Here is a 15149-nt window from a genome sequence, read left to right as displayed (position 1 = left end):
GTTTTCAAGGGTAATGAGGCCTTGATACTTCAATCCTTCCCTGAATGGGGAAGGAGTTATATAGCCAGACAAATGCCCCCCAAATGAAATTGGGATATTGACTGATGAGTATTTAGCACTATTTAGTTCACTTGGGATAAATGGGAATGAAAGGATTTTGACATAATTGGAAATAGTGGTGGTAGGAAAATGTCCTAATAGCCTTAAGAGAAGGTATTTTCAAACTTTAAGGTATTAATGGAAAATATCTTTCTAATCATCAAATATTATTTTTTATGTTAGGACCAGAAGGCTACGTAGGGAAATAGAATGCTTGGGAAGTACAGAGCAAGTTATAGGGAAACCCCACCATTTAGCAAAAGCAACATTCCGAGAGAATGTGGAAGAATAGACTCCAAAGATAATTTTCTAAGCATACTCAGAGAACCTATCTTTGTAAGAATCTCAGATTTGTTTGTAATAAGACAGTATACCTCAAACCATATTAATATATGTTTAATATAACATGGTTAACATCTTAGAAATATGTGGCCATACCTATCGAAAGCAGAACAGCCAGAACAATGGCAGAGTAAAAATCTTGGTTTCAGGAGGAAGAGACTTTATTGTTCTCTATAGCAATAGCACTTACACTTATATACTGCTTCATAGTGCTTTACAGTCCTCTCTATGCGGTTTAGTCAACTTATTCCCCCTAACAATCTGGGTCCTCATTTTACCAATCTCGGAAGAATGGAAGGCTGAGTAGGCACAGAACAAACTGCACAAGTTTTCGAAAAGTTAAAAACCTTGGAACGTACCCAATCTAGCATAAATAATATTCTAAAATGACCAATGTTCCACATTTAATCTATACTTCATGATTTATAATGTACTTTACAAAAGTTAACGCCAAATGACTACCATCCACCATCTTACTAGAGCATTTTGACTATTTCCAATATTTTTGTGCAACCTGGGACTGTTTTGTCCTCTCAGGTGGTAAAAGTTTCTGTTGTTAAAAAATAATGACCTTAGAAACTAGTGTCACACATCACCACTCAGCTGGCTATTCTGGAGACCATCTCTGATACCAGTGCACTTCAGGGAAAGGCCTGAATCCTCACAGTTTAATGAGTGACATGTAGAAGTAGCAGTAATTGCAGCAGATGGAAATTGCTGTTTAACTTTCTTCAAAACTGATGAAGAATGCTGAGTTCGTAATTCATTACAGAGTGGAGTCCGCTTCAGTTTTATCACCCGACCAGTTACAGACTTTCTGGATGAGGGAGACTTTGGGATCATTTGGCCAACTTCCCCATGGTCAGCATTTCTAAGAGAGGCCTGAGAATTTTTAGTCAATGGTAAGGTCCTTGCATACAGAGTACTGGAAATCTTTTTGCTTGTTAAAGAAATATCTCTGCTATGACACTTAAGAGCCATTTGGGCATGTGAAGATGCTGTTATCTTTAAAGAAGCTGAATTCTTAACTTTGATGCAGGTACTTGTAGAGGGGCCAGAGAATTGAACTGGCTTCCGACCTATTCTGCTATTCAGCTGAGTTTCTTCCTCATCAGGAGAACCAAATATTCGTCTGTAAAAAAATCATTAAGTCCATTGAATCCAGTAAAGACAGAAGTATATTCAACATATACAAAAATTATTTTACTCTAATATCTGCCTAAAATGGTATATACATATATATCAGACATTTCAAACATCAAGGATGAGGATTTCAGCATATTTTCAAGTATATTTTTCTTATGTTTATTATTGTATTACAAAATGGGCTTCCATTTTATTTTATAGTAAAGAGAATAACATGGATTTTTATGAGAGGAGGAGGAGCAGGAGAAGAAGCATCTCTCCACTACTCATTAAAGAAGTTTCCACGAGTGAAAAAAAAATTACTGCTGCTTTAAGAAATGCCTTCATTGAAGATTGATTTAAGATTGTTCACTGCCCAGAATCTCTTGTTGAGATGGGTTATTCAAATTTAATTAATTAATTAAATGAGACTCTTAAAGCAAAAGCACTTTTATTTCAGGTTTGAGTGGAGACCAGAAAAAAGTTGCACTATTTTAATGAAAGCACAGGTGCTGCCCTTGCACAAGGTCTAAAACATTTCTTTCTAATATCAAAACAGATACACAACTCTAGTATTTTGTAATAATATTGTTTAACATATTGAAAGGAGGGTTCAATGATCCTTCTATAACACACTAACTGCATATCGCATGGTAACACGCATGATTCTTCTATCAAAAGATACTGAATACAAAAACTTAAGTGCAAATATAACTTTTATTCCACTTAAAGGCTACAACAGGCAAATGAACCACAGTACCTACCGTTTATGTACTGGAGACATATTCTGAAGGCTTCCTTTCAAAGAATGCTCCTCAAGAGTCCAACACTCTATCAGCTCCTGTGGTACTCGCCAGTAGCTGGCACCTTGTAATTTCAAACATATCATTTCACAATATTCAAGATGCATAAATTTGGTAACTTCTACCTGAAATTCACTGATATGCAATAAGGAATGTGTTAATCCAACTGGAAACATATCTTCATTACAAGAGTTTCGCTTTGTGTTCCCATAATTATAGAGCAATATTCTGAATATCTTTTTCTACATACACAATTGAATTACATCCAGCATTATATAAGTGAAGTCACTGACATAAAAATATGAAATCTTGTTCCTTCTCCTCATCCTTTTACTCAGTGGTCCCCAACCTTTCCAGCTCTGGACCAGTAGCAGGCAGCAACAGTGGAGAAAGGGGTGGTTTCATGTGCACAACCTAATCCCATGCATCCGCAAATGGAGTTTTGCATACTCGCTCGCCACTTCCACAGCCCTATTCCCAATGGGCTGTAGACCAGAAGTGATTTGCAGACCGAGAGTTGGGGACCCCTACTTTTACTGAACACTTCCCAACCTTTGGAAGATTGTCAACCTGCTGTAGTCATTCTGTTTGTATGTGGAGGGAGGGAGATATTGCAGGATGCAACTCCTACTTTCTAATTTACACTATTTTTTACCTTTTTATAATGTATATAATACTATTTTTTACCTTTCTCAATTTCAGGCAGTTGCCTGAAGTAGTAATATGTTTCTAAAAAGGGAACAAAATAATGGCTATTACGCTTAACTGACTTCTTTAGGGAAGTGTGTGCATGTTTTCAAAATTCACAATATTTGTTCTAGCAGAAATGCCAGCACATGATAGCATGAACCCAATATATGATATTTGAAATGGTATTTCTTGTATTTCACAATTGCTGATTAAATTTTTACTATAGTGAAATAATAGATGGTTGGTTGGTTGAGCCTGAGTAATAATGCCAACATACTGGTTTGTTACCTTAAGAGCCAGTTATTCCTTTTTTCTTATGTTGCTGAATGAATAAAATGAATAAAAAATAAATGAAAAAATACCTAACCTGGCTAACTTTCAACAGCCGACTCCCAACCATAAATATATATTTTTTTAAATTCCATCTTCAAATGTAGAAATACACACATACATACACACCTCTTCCTTCCCAAGCCTCAAATGCATCCATTATCTTCTTCAGTTCTGTTACTGAATAGTAACTCCATATGTACTGGATGTTGTTTCCAGCCTCTCTAGTAAAAAAATGTAGAAAAAGACAAATTGTTTTACTAAATGAAAAACAAAACTTTGCTAAAGTTACTTTTTAATTACCCAAGAATCATAAACATGTGAACATTCATTCCTATGATCTAAACATTTAAGATAACATTGTTGAAATTTCTCTTTAACAAAAGTAGCAGCACCAACTTATAAAATATTCTTCAACAGAAAATTGAAGGATATTAAGATTAATCTCAATGGGTCCCTGAGTTGGATTATCACATTGCATTTAAACCATCATTTATTTTCATTATATGATAAAAAAAAAGTTATAATAGCTGAGTTCATACATCATAGTGGACCATGAAGCACAGTTTATAAACTGCAATTGATGACTCCATATTGTGTTAAAACATAATTTTTGGTTTGGTATAATATCTGAACCCAGAGATTGTGATATATTCCAGAAACTATGGTTGAAAGAAAGCAACTTAGCCAAGGGTGGGATGCAAACTTTTTAACTACCGGTTGTGTGGGCATGGGTAGGTGGGTGTGGCCAGGTGGTCATGTGACTGGGTGGGCGTGGTTTTTGTTTTTGTTTTGCCTACTGGGCCTCAGGGAAGCCTCCTGGGAGCAAAAACAGGGCGCAGAAGGGGCAGCACAGCACCCTCTGCAACCTGTTTTTTGCCTCCTGGGCCTCAGGGAAGCCTCCTGGGCGAAGCAGTACAAGAGTGAGAGGGGGGTCAGCTGTGCTGCGCAATTTAGATTAGTTAGAAAGCAAGAAATCCAACTATTTCCTACTTTCTAGCCAATCTAAATCGCATGACACAGCTGATCTTCGGAAAACAGTCGATCGGTGGGGGGAAGGAAATACCTTGATCTTCGGAGCAAACCGGTTCGCTCCCAGCTGATCTTTGGAGCTACCAGTTCACCCGAACCAGGCCGAACCGGTAGAATCCTACCCCTGAACATAGTGCAATAAGGCACAATTATGTGTTTAAGTGAACTATTTTATTCAGCCAAGCATCAGCACTAGTATTACACTGTTGTCATTGCTGAATGTTGATAACATGATTTGTAAGATTAAATGTAGCATTCTTTCTTGCCTAATTATTTTTACATAATAACTCCATCTAGCTATCCAGATAAATAGATAGACCTTATGCAAGCAAACTGAATGGACAACAAGAGTAACATTTAGTTCTACTAAATGTTTAGTTCAATGACTTAATTACATTTGATTGAATTACTGTTTAATCTATAGTATTTTCTGGGCAATATATGTTTAAATATTCCAGGCTTAGTTTTATTAATAACAATTAAGATCCAGAGTACTACACAGACATAACAGAAGTAGAAATCTAGTTACATAACTGGACTTTCTGTTGCTCTCCTTTTCCTATATATCCTTCAAACCTGAATTAGATGTACTCAAACTTTCCAGAACAGAGAAACTGAGTATCTGCAGGCATTTTCTAGCAGATGTTAACACACCAATATAGAAACGTAACTGGAAAGTCTTAATATTAAATCTTTAATGTTACTCTAAGTAATAATTAAGACAGTATATTCTTCTAGTAATTTCTATTGTATTACATTTAAAGGGACTACATTATTGTGACTAGATAATAAGACTACAATCTTAACCAATTTGTGTCAATAAACAAATCTCAAAAGGATTGACATAGGGAAAGATTTGTTTATTTTTAGAAAACTGCCACTATTGTTGAGCACAATAGTAAGAACCTAACTTCCTGGTAGCTCTTGAGGAACAAGTCCCATGATGGTCACCATTCACAATGACAAGGAATGAGTAGTACTGAAGTCTAAAGCATCTGGAGAATATCTGCCTTTTTTCCCTAAACAGAAATTGCATAATGAGTTATATAAATTCATTTAGTTTGCAAATCAGTTTGCAAATTATAGAATTCTTTTAGAATAGAATTCCTTTATTGGCCAAGTGCGATTGGACATACAACTAATTTGTCTTGGTGCAAATGCTTTCAGTGTACATAAAAAAGATACATTCGTCAAAGAATCAAGAAACATCAGGTACAACACTTAATAATAGTCATACGGTACAATAAGCAATCAAATCATATCAGGAAACAGTCAATATAAATCGTAAGGATACAAGCGACAAAGTTATAGTCATACAGTCACAAGTGGGAGGGGATGGGTGATACGGAGTAATGACAAGATTAATAGTAATAGTAATGCAGACTTTGTAATAGTTGGACATTTAGTTTAGTTTAGTTTACTTTATTGTCATTGCACCTCATACAACGAAATCAAACACCATCTTCAGTGCACATCGTGACCATGACCATGAAAATAAATACAACACACATCCTTCACCCTTCATACATTGAACCGAAAACCCCCAACACCAACACTGCACTATACAGCAGAATTCAAAAGAGCTACTGCCCTGGGATAGAAGCTGTTATTCAGCCTATTTGTCCTTGTTTTTATTCTGTACAGTCTGCCAGATGGTAATAGTTCAAAAAAAGGGTTCCCAGGATGAGATGGAACTTTGAGAATGTTTTGAACTTTCTTAAGGCAGCGGGAGCTATAAAGCTCTTCCAAATAGGGGAGAGGGCAACCAATGATCTTCTGGGCAAAGACATTAACCCTCTGGAGTGCTTTCCTATCTGCCACTGTGCAATTGGCAAACCATACAGAGGTGCAGTATATTAAAATGCTCTCTATGGTGCAGCAGTAGAAGGTCACCAGCAGTTTTTAATTCAGTTGTTTTCTGAGAAGTCTCAGGTAGTATAATCTCTGCTGGGCCCTTTTGACCAGTGCTGCAATGTGGGCACCCCAGGTCAGGTCCTCTTTTAGGATAACACCCAGAAACTTAAAACTGGCCACTTGCTCCACTCGGTCTCCAATGATAAGCAAGGGCTGGATGTCTGATCTGTTCCTTCTATAATCCACTATAAGCTCCTTGGTGTTGAGGACCAAGTTATTGTCTCAGCATCACAAAAGCAACTGGTCCACCTCATCTCGGTAGGCAGACTCACCCCCCTGGAGATAAGTCCCACCACTTATAATCTTAGGTTAATATATAATCACCTGGCTGAGAAACAGCTCACCTTTTGTAAATATTTCTACTATTTATTCGTCCTCCTAGTTCCTTTTCAATTGCAGTTATTCCATCTGCTTTTGTAGCATATATTCCAATTACTCTACTCTCACAGCTGGCACCAGAAGTGTTGAGGTAATGCAAGACCCAAACTGTTGGTTTAGTGCATATTAAGCCATAAGAGTCACAAAAACCTACGAGTACCTAGAAAAGGAGTATATAAACACATATATTCAATTAAACAATCTGGCTATTTAATATATTTTACATAATTTGAATTATTAAAAAGTATCCAAAATATTGAATTCTGTCAATGTAATCCTATACCATTTTGCCAATGATAAATACCCAGATATCTGCAGTCTTACCACTTCTACTCTGAAAAACAACAATATTTTAAGTATTTATTATATGTAGCCAATATTTGCTAAATGTGCGGACAAAATTTTAGATTTTTATTAGAAGTATGTTAAAGGAAAATACAGTAATATTGAAATGGATAACTGAGCTGTGATTACCATTAGTGAAAGGCTATGTTTTAATGTATGCATAAAAACATGCATATAAGTGCGTGAAAAATGTCTGTTACCATTGGATTGGGAGGATTTGTACATTACACTGCAGATATTTCCTTTAGTCCTATGAATAATAAATAAATATTTATTCACATTTATGCATACATACATACATACATACATACATACATACATACATAATGGCTAACATTTTAAAAAAAGTTTTTTACTGCCAGCCCATCCTAGACAAAGTAGTTGGTGGATTAAGCCCAAATAAAAGGGTAACAGTTATTTTCCAGCTGAGAAATATGCATTGCTTGTCCTTCATTAAATTTTGAGTATATATTGCAGAATAATTGAAGAACATAGGAAAACTCTGACCTTCTTAAGTTCTACATTTGTTCTAAAACAATATGTTTCCATTTCATTAGCTAGGTGGTCAACAAGACTATAAGGGTAAGGAATGCCAAAATAATCAGCTTCTTCTTGTAATGCAATCCGTGTTTCCTCATTTTCAGGAATCCAAACTTCTCCATGAAGATAATTTAAGAGGTATTTAAAAAGATTGCCATCACGATCAATAAGGCATGCTCCTGAAAGCAGATACAAAAAATGTACACATACATTATATACCTCCATTACTGTAGTATATTATATTGCCCAGTACATCTGTGTTAACAAAGAAGAAAATACAATTAAACTTTTAATTTGTATTAACCAGGTTGGATGTAGTTCAACACATTGTACTGGATTAATAGAAGCCAAATCAGGAAGATTACTTTATAGCATAAACCATGCTAGTTTACTTCTGTATATATAGAAAGAATTGTTCAACTCTGTCAAATTTGAACACCTACTTAGAAATTACATTTTCCAACCTCATATTTATAGAAGAGAATATATGTAGCTCAGGGTTGAACTGTTCTTGACCAAGGACTCTTTATATCATATTTGCTTAAGTGGGTTTATTTCAAAAGTTTTTTTTATTTCTTCCCTCTAGGATAGAAGTATAAACTTTTTTTTTCCTATGAGGACCATATTTGGCTATTTAATGGCATGCTACAGGCTCCACATCAAAAAACAAACAAGGAAGAAATTGGATAATGGTTTATTCCCATTTATAATTAAACATGAAACTTAGTATTATTCCCTAACATGTAATAAATTTACTCTTCTGTTCCATTATAAATTAGTTTGATAGAACTTTGGGAGAGGCCTTGGGCCATACATGAAGCTTTCATGGGCCTGAAGCCACAAAGTGCAAACCTCTGTTCCAAATTCTAACCCACTAAATACTAACAAAAAACTGATGAAATAATTCCCCTTTAACTCTAATCACATCCCCAACTGTGCATTGGGCTTTAGCTCAAGACACTTGTTTCTATATAGAATGAAATGGTATAGATTGTGTTGTGGCCCTGATTCCCGAGCCTATGCTGTCAGAGGAAGAAGACCTGGAAGATGAGGAGGAGGAACTGGGAATGCCTTCCTCCCCAGGACCTTCCTCTCTGGCAATGCCTTCCTCCCTGATAATGCCTCAGGTTTCATCAGACAACCGAGAGGAACAGCCTGAGATTAATCAGGAGGAAGGCATATCGGAGCAGCCCCTGACAGGTAGTAAAGAGGAAGAGTGTTGGCTTGATCCTAAGCAGCGTCGTAGAGAGAAACGTGAGCAGCAACGTAGGAGGCATGGGAGGGTCAGAGAGTGAGCTGAGTCATTGAGCCACACCCCACAGGGGATAAAAGTGGGTGTGTTTTCAGCTGGAACTTTGTACGGGACAAAGTTTAATCTTACTTCAGATTTTCTTCGTGAACGATTTTTGTGGACTGCCTTGTAATTTTCTGTGAGTAGATTTTTATTTGTTATCAGTTCGGACTTGGCAGGCAGTGGGTGTTGGAATGCCAAGGATATTATCAGTTCCAAAGAATTAACTCTGTGAAGTCTGAGCCAGCTTGCCTGCCTGTGTTTGTGTGAGTTTGTATTCTTTCATCTTTTGGGAAAGAAGAAAAGTGAGACAGAACAGATTGTACATCTGCAGAATGAGGGCTGTACATAAGAATGAACGAATGCAGAAGGAAGAAATCAAGTGGTAGTCAAGCTCATAGGAAAAATAATGCAAAGAAGCCTACAACCAAGTTATCATATGGGAAATGCTGAAATGCATTTGTTCACCTTTTCAAATTTTAACTATTTACAATTTAAGAAGTTTTTACCTGAATTATCCATTTTTAAAGGAAACCTTCCACTGAACATAGCTGCTAACATTGAATCCTTAAAACGGCATAAAGATTCACGTCTAGCGGTATACATAAAGCCTCCAACATTAAGTTGAATAATATCTACCATCTTTCCAGACTTGCTGTCATCCATCACTTCTGCAGTTAATTTTGTTGATTAAATTATGTATTTTGATACCTGAAATAAATTTTATATAAAATTGAATTTAGGAGATTAAGAAAATTAGCATTTTGGTAGCATTATCACCCAAAAACAATAGTTACATGACTTAAATTTTGTGCTGATGTTTCAGCTCAATCCTTTGGACAATTAGCGGAAATCTCTTAAATGCTGAAGATCCATACCATCATGAGAATGCACATGCAGGTCATACTTCTAACCAAGCATTCTTAAAATTGTTGGTGATTCAATTGCTATAATTCTTATTCCTCAGTCATGGTGGCTGGAATGTTGTGAATTGCAGTTGACACATCTAGAGGGCATCCCAACAGTAGGTAATTTACAAATGCCTTGTTTCCTCAACCATTACAGCGAAAACAAATTATATGCATAACTGAAAATCCAATTATTCTTATTTAACATTAATCCCAAGAAACTTGGTTACATTAGACCTACTGTATGTTGGGAAAGTGATGTTCTACACTTGGAAAGACCTGTTTGGAACCAGAGCAGACCATGTTCCTCAGACATTTCTTCCTTTATCCAATATATTCTGGGAGAAACTTGTGAAGTAATGACCCAATATGCAATTCTAAATACTGAGCAGCTATAATTTTAGACTGAAATGCCATAAATATTTGCTTACCTGAATAAAATAGGCATAGTAAAATGGTGAACCATAGCATAAAGTATATATTTTTCATCAAAATGCTAAATACCAAGAGAAACATATGTTTTTATTAGAACCTCCTTTCAGAAGAGATTATCCAAGCTATAGAGACCTTGTAGGATTACCATTGTGGGGAAAAATAGGAGCCAGCCACTTTGTACACCACCTTGAGCTGCTGTGCTACTGCGGGTTATAAATCAAATAAATGCACATGCTCTATGACTTTTCTAGACAAATACACTGAATCCATAAAAACAGCCTGGTTTATAAAGTTGTTTAGCAAATAATAATAAAACATCTTGATGTATACAGTACAACAATATATGGGCTCCTATTCCCCTTTCCAAATATACTGTGCCATGAGAAAACACGAGGGGACTAGAAATGGGAAAAAATGCCTAGGTCCAATGAAATTGTCCAAATAAGACAAGCCTCCTAGAGAGCTTTGCCATGTCATTAATGTTTCTGACACAAATTAGGTCCAAACTGAGCAGCAGAGTTCTTTGCTAGATCCAGCAATTAGTGTATCTCTCTTTTCTAAAATTCTAAGATCCAAGAAGGAATTTAGAACAAGCAATGACCATGCTGTACAATTTGAAGTATGGATATTGGCCAGGCAAGCTGGATTCTTTACATTAAACCATGTCCAATAGTCCAAAGAGTACAGAGCTGTTGTATGAAACAGTTGGAAGACAACAGTTTTTCTACTGTTGGGAAGAATCCAGTTTACAGATCGGCTGCCAAAATTCCTTAAAAGCCTGCTAAATATCACCATCACATAAAGTAAATGCAGCTATCCCTGGAAACAAAACTATCAGAGCCGATGTGTAAAAATGTGGACAGCTCCGAGAAGCCAGCAAATTTTACTACCTCTTGGTTGCCATCCGGTGGTTGACTGGATTTTTGCATTTGAAAGAATCCTGCTCCCCTGCTAAATCAGTCAAGCTGCCCCCTTTGCCTCTTTAATAAGAAATTATGTACGTTGCTAAGGGCAGGGAGGAACACGCAGCATCCGGGCAGGAAGGAAGGAGGGAGGACACCCAAGCCACTCTCCTTCCTCCTTCTACAGCCCGAAAACAGCAGTGGCTGGAGGAGGAGGAGGAGGAAGAGGGAGCCGTGAGCACAAGGGCTTCGCTGAGACGGGATAAGGGGATCCGAGGGAGGCGGCTCATGCGGTCCGTTACCTTCCTAGGCTGAGGTTCCGCCCAGAAATTTTCGAGACTGGCACTCGGAAGCCCGCCTTCCTCTCACGCTACCGTCTCTACCGCTTCCATTTCCAAATCCGGCGGAAAGGACGGAGGCGGAAGTGGAGTCACGGCCGGGCTGGATTTAGCCCCCGGAACAAGAATCCATAGATGCAACAGGACGACAAAACAAGAAACCACTTGGAAAAAAGTGTCCCTCCCTCCTCCATAAGCCTCCTCGCGCGGTTAGGCAAGCATGAGGAGGATAACAGGGCAAGAATAGAGCCCGTCTAGAAAGCCAAAAGGCTCCCCGTCATGGAAGAAACTAGCCGAGCGAGTCTCCCTATAGCCCCAGCTGTCCATCGATCGCTCTTCTCGATCGAGCGGGTCCAGGCTCGGGTCCACGCGCGCCAGCGTCTCTCGTAACGTTTAGGTGCTGAATGGCAGCGCGCGCCTGAGGCACGCAACGCTCGCGCTCTTGCGTGGCCGCAGTTAAACGGTTCTGGCGTTGAGCGTTGCATCCCTTCTCTTAAATTGGAAAGACTCGGAGTTACGGGCTTTTTTAAAACAAAAAACAAACAAAAAAGAAAGCATAGTTTATTGAAGTGTCCCGGGTGAGAAATTATGACGTGTTATGGCTCTCCCCTTTTTTTTCCTGTTAGTGGTCGGAATCACTTTCTTCCTCTCAATATTAAAGCATTTTTTCCACTTATTTTCTGCTCCCTAAGAAGGTTTGTACACATAGGCAAACACCACAGCATATTTTTTCTATAATTCAGAAGAATAAACGTAGTTTATCCAATACACATATTGCAGTTGTTGTTGGCTTGAGTAAAGATTGGGCCTGAAGATTTTGATCATTCCTGCTATCTACTTGTGGTTTCTAATAAATAAGGAGGTATTCCATAAAGGCATTTAATTTGAGTTGTGACTCCCAGAATCTGATCTGAATGCTAAAGTTCAGAAGTACAAATTAATTCCCATGTGGAAAAAGAATGCAACTGGTAGCAATGTTTGCAGTAGAGGCTTTTATCATTCATGGGTCCAAACATTTGTGCCTCTACTTGCAATTTTTCAAGATTTTTCTCTCAGAAAAAGCCATTAATATAGGAGACCAAGAGCTCTCTGAAAGCATAGACAATCCGGAGGAGCTCAAAAATCCTTTCTAATGCAGAGATTTTCCTTCTAAACTCCAGTCCCTTTCTTTTTTGCTAACCTATTCTCACAGTGGTGTGTGTGTGTGGGGAAATATGAGGAGGGACTTTGAGGTGTTTTGCCTTGAGTTCTTGAATGAAAGACAGATTATAAATGATAACTGTTGAAATAAGCTTGCATTATGGTGCTACCCAGGATAGAGTTAAGAGGCTAGTTCCTTCTTAGAAAACCAGAATAAGAGTTTAACTGCATAGGTTCTTCGTGCTTTCCTCCTGTCCTGAAGATGGAAGGAAAATACACTGTAATATTTTGCTGCCCCCATAAGGATCCTTTTATTGCACCTGAGAAGATGCTGTTAGAGTTGCTGTCCTCGTATAATAGTACTGAGCTGCTGCAAGCAGTGGCAGTGATGGAGAGAGAGTCTGTGTAATTTATGTAATTTGGGAAAATTATCTGAGCCCTTGTTAATGCAGACAAAACTTCTGAGATGCCCTGCAGAGACAGTATGTTCCTTGTGCCAATCAGAATGCAGCAGGTAGCAAGCCAGCTGCTCTCCTACCATGGGCAAATCCATTAGCCTGCCACAGAGAGAATGACAAGGGCTCTAGCAACCCTGACATGCCGAAGATATCTTTGCAGAATGTAACGAGTATACAGGTGAAACTCGAAAAATTAGAATATCGTGCAAAAGTTCATTTATTTCAGTAATGCAACGTAAAAGGTGAACCTAATATGTGAGATAGACTCATTACATGCAAAGCAAGATAGTTCAAGCCGTGATGTGTCATAATTGAGATGATTATGGCTTACAGCTCATGAAAACCCCAAATCCACAATCTCAGAAAATTAGAATATTGTGAAAAGGTTCAATATTCTAGGCTCAAAGTGTCCCACTCTAATCAGCTAATTAAGCCAGAACATCTGCAAAGGGTTCCTGAGCCTTTAAATGGTGTCAGTCTGGTTCAGTAGGAATCACAATCATGGGAAAGACTGCTGACCTGACAGTTGTGCAGAAAACCTTCATTGACACCCTCCATAAGGAGGGAAAGCCTCAAAAGGTAATTGCAAAAGAAGTTGGATGCTGTAAAATGCTGTATCAAAGCACATTAATAGAAAGTTATGTGGAAGGGAAAAGTGTGGAAGAAAAAGGTGCGCAAGCAGCAGGGATGACTGCAGCCTGGAGAGGATTGTCAGGAAAAGGCCATTCAAAAGTGTTGGGGACTTTCACAAGGAGTGGACTGAGGCTGGAGTCAGTGCATCAAGAGCCACCACACATAGACGGATCCTGGATATGGGCTTCAAATGTCATATTACTCTTGTCAACCCGCTCCTGAACAACAAACAACGTCAGAAGCGTTTTACCTGGGCTAAAGAAAAAGAGAACTGGTCTGTTGCTCAATGGTCCAAAGTCCTCTTTTCGGATGACAGCAACTTTTGCATCTCATTTGGAAACCAAGGACCCAGAGTCTGGAGGAAGAATGGAGAGGCACACACTGCAAGATGCTTGGAGTCCAGTGTGAAGTTTCCACAGTCTGTGTTGATTTGGGGAGCCATGTCATCTGCTGGTGTTGGTCCATTGTGCTTCATTAAGTCCAGGGTCAATGCAGCCGTCTACCAGGAGATTTTGGAGCACTTCATGCTTCCTTCCGCAAACGAGCTTTATGGGGATGCTGACTTCATTTTCCAGCAGGACGTGGCACCTGCCCACACTGCTAAAAGTACCAAAACGTATTTCAATGACTGTGGGATTACTGTGCTTGATTGGCCAGCAAACTCGCCTGACTTGAGGTTTTGTGTTGGTATTTTCAAGTAAAAAAATAGTCAAAGTCTGCTCATTAACATGGCTGATATAGCATACTAGCTAATTATCTAGAGCAGGGGTGTTAAACTGGATTTCTTTGAGGGTCGGTCAGCATTGTAGTTCTCCTCTGTGGGCTGGCGGCGGAGGAGTGGCAGGGGGCAGGACAGATGTCTCCTGCAGCACCCTGTTGGCCGAAAACAGGCCGCTGGCTTGCCCCATTTTCAGGTTGCTTTTTGGGTGTTTTCTAGCCCATTTTTCCAGCTGTTTGGGCCTGGTTTTGGGCCCATTTTCAGTCCATTTGGGGCCTGTTTTTTGGCCTGTTTTTCAGCTTGCTTTTCAGCCCTTTTTTGGCCCAGTTTTGGCTGGCAGAGTGCTGCAGGAGGCCATGCAGGGTGAAAACATGGCACGGGGTGTCACACACAGCCTGTTTTAGCTGAGAGGCACCGCAGGCCAGTCCTTTGATATTTCCAGGCCAGCCACACAGGCCAGATTTAAGCACCCCATGGGCCAAATCCGGCCCGCAGGCCTTGAGTTTGACACCCCTGATCTAGTGGGCAGAATACTACATTTTCCATCATATACAATATGTTTGAGTGGTGTCTTGGGGTCTTGTCTTAAATAAGAAAAACTACTTTTTCCAGGAACTGGCATAATAATTTAAATTTTAGACTAGAAACAATTATTCTGCTAATGCCAATAACATATGATCAAGAGAGAATATTAGTTTGCCAGAATGTCCTGAAGCTAATGTAAATTT

General features: G+C 38.7%; 1 protein-coding gene across 2 annotated transcripts; it reads right to left on the bottom strand.

The window, feature by feature from the left end:
* Nucleotides 1-479: 479 nt before the first annotated feature.
* On the bottom strand, nt 480-11536 carry KCTD18 (potassium channel tetramerization domain containing 18). 2 transcript variants are annotated; one of them, XM_087950362.1, is made up of 7 exons: nt 11437-11536; nt 9399-9600; nt 7566-7777; nt 6680-6873; nt 3507-3613; nt 2331-2433; nt 480-1573 (listed from the first exon to the last, which is right to left on the bottom strand). In XM_087950362.1, exons 2-7 carry the CDS (start codon nt 9553-9555, stop codon nt 1027-1029), a joined length of 1320 nt encoding a protein of 439 aa, XP_087806488.1. In that variant the 5' UTR covers nt 9556-9600; nt 11437-11536; the 3' UTR covers nt 480-1026. The 2 variants fall into 2 exon arrangements, with proteins under 2 accessions (XP_087806488.1, XP_026523714.1); XM_026667929.2 differs by having other exon boundaries at nt 3519-3613.
* Nucleotides 11537-15149: the final 3613 nt, after the last annotated feature.

This window comes from Notechis scutatus, chromosome 1 (genome assembly GCF_049901735.1).
Source record: "Notechis scutatus isolate UNSWTSFEM ecotype Mainland chromosome 1, rNotScu1.2, whole genome shotgun sequence".
In the NCBI taxonomy this organism is placed as follows: Eukaryota; Metazoa; Chordata; class Lepidosauria; order Squamata; family Elapidae; genus Notechis; species Notechis scutatus.
This window is presented reverse-complemented; position numbering and strand designations above follow the sequence as displayed.

Bases quoted from the DNA above. Each gene is read 5' to 3' on its own strand.
- KCTD18 (XM_087950362.1), bottom strand. From the start codon at position 9,555: ATGGATGACAGCAAGTCTGGAAAGATGGTAGATATTATTCAACTTAAT. The intron at 7,778-9,398 runs GTAAAAACTTCT...ATCTGCTTTCAG, and splicing joins TTTAAAAATGGATAATTCAG to GAGCATGCCTTATTGATCGT. The intron at 3,614-6,679 runs GTGAGCTGTTTC...TTTTTTTACTAG, and splicing joins AGTAGAAATATTTACAAAAG to AGAGGCTGGAAACAACATCC.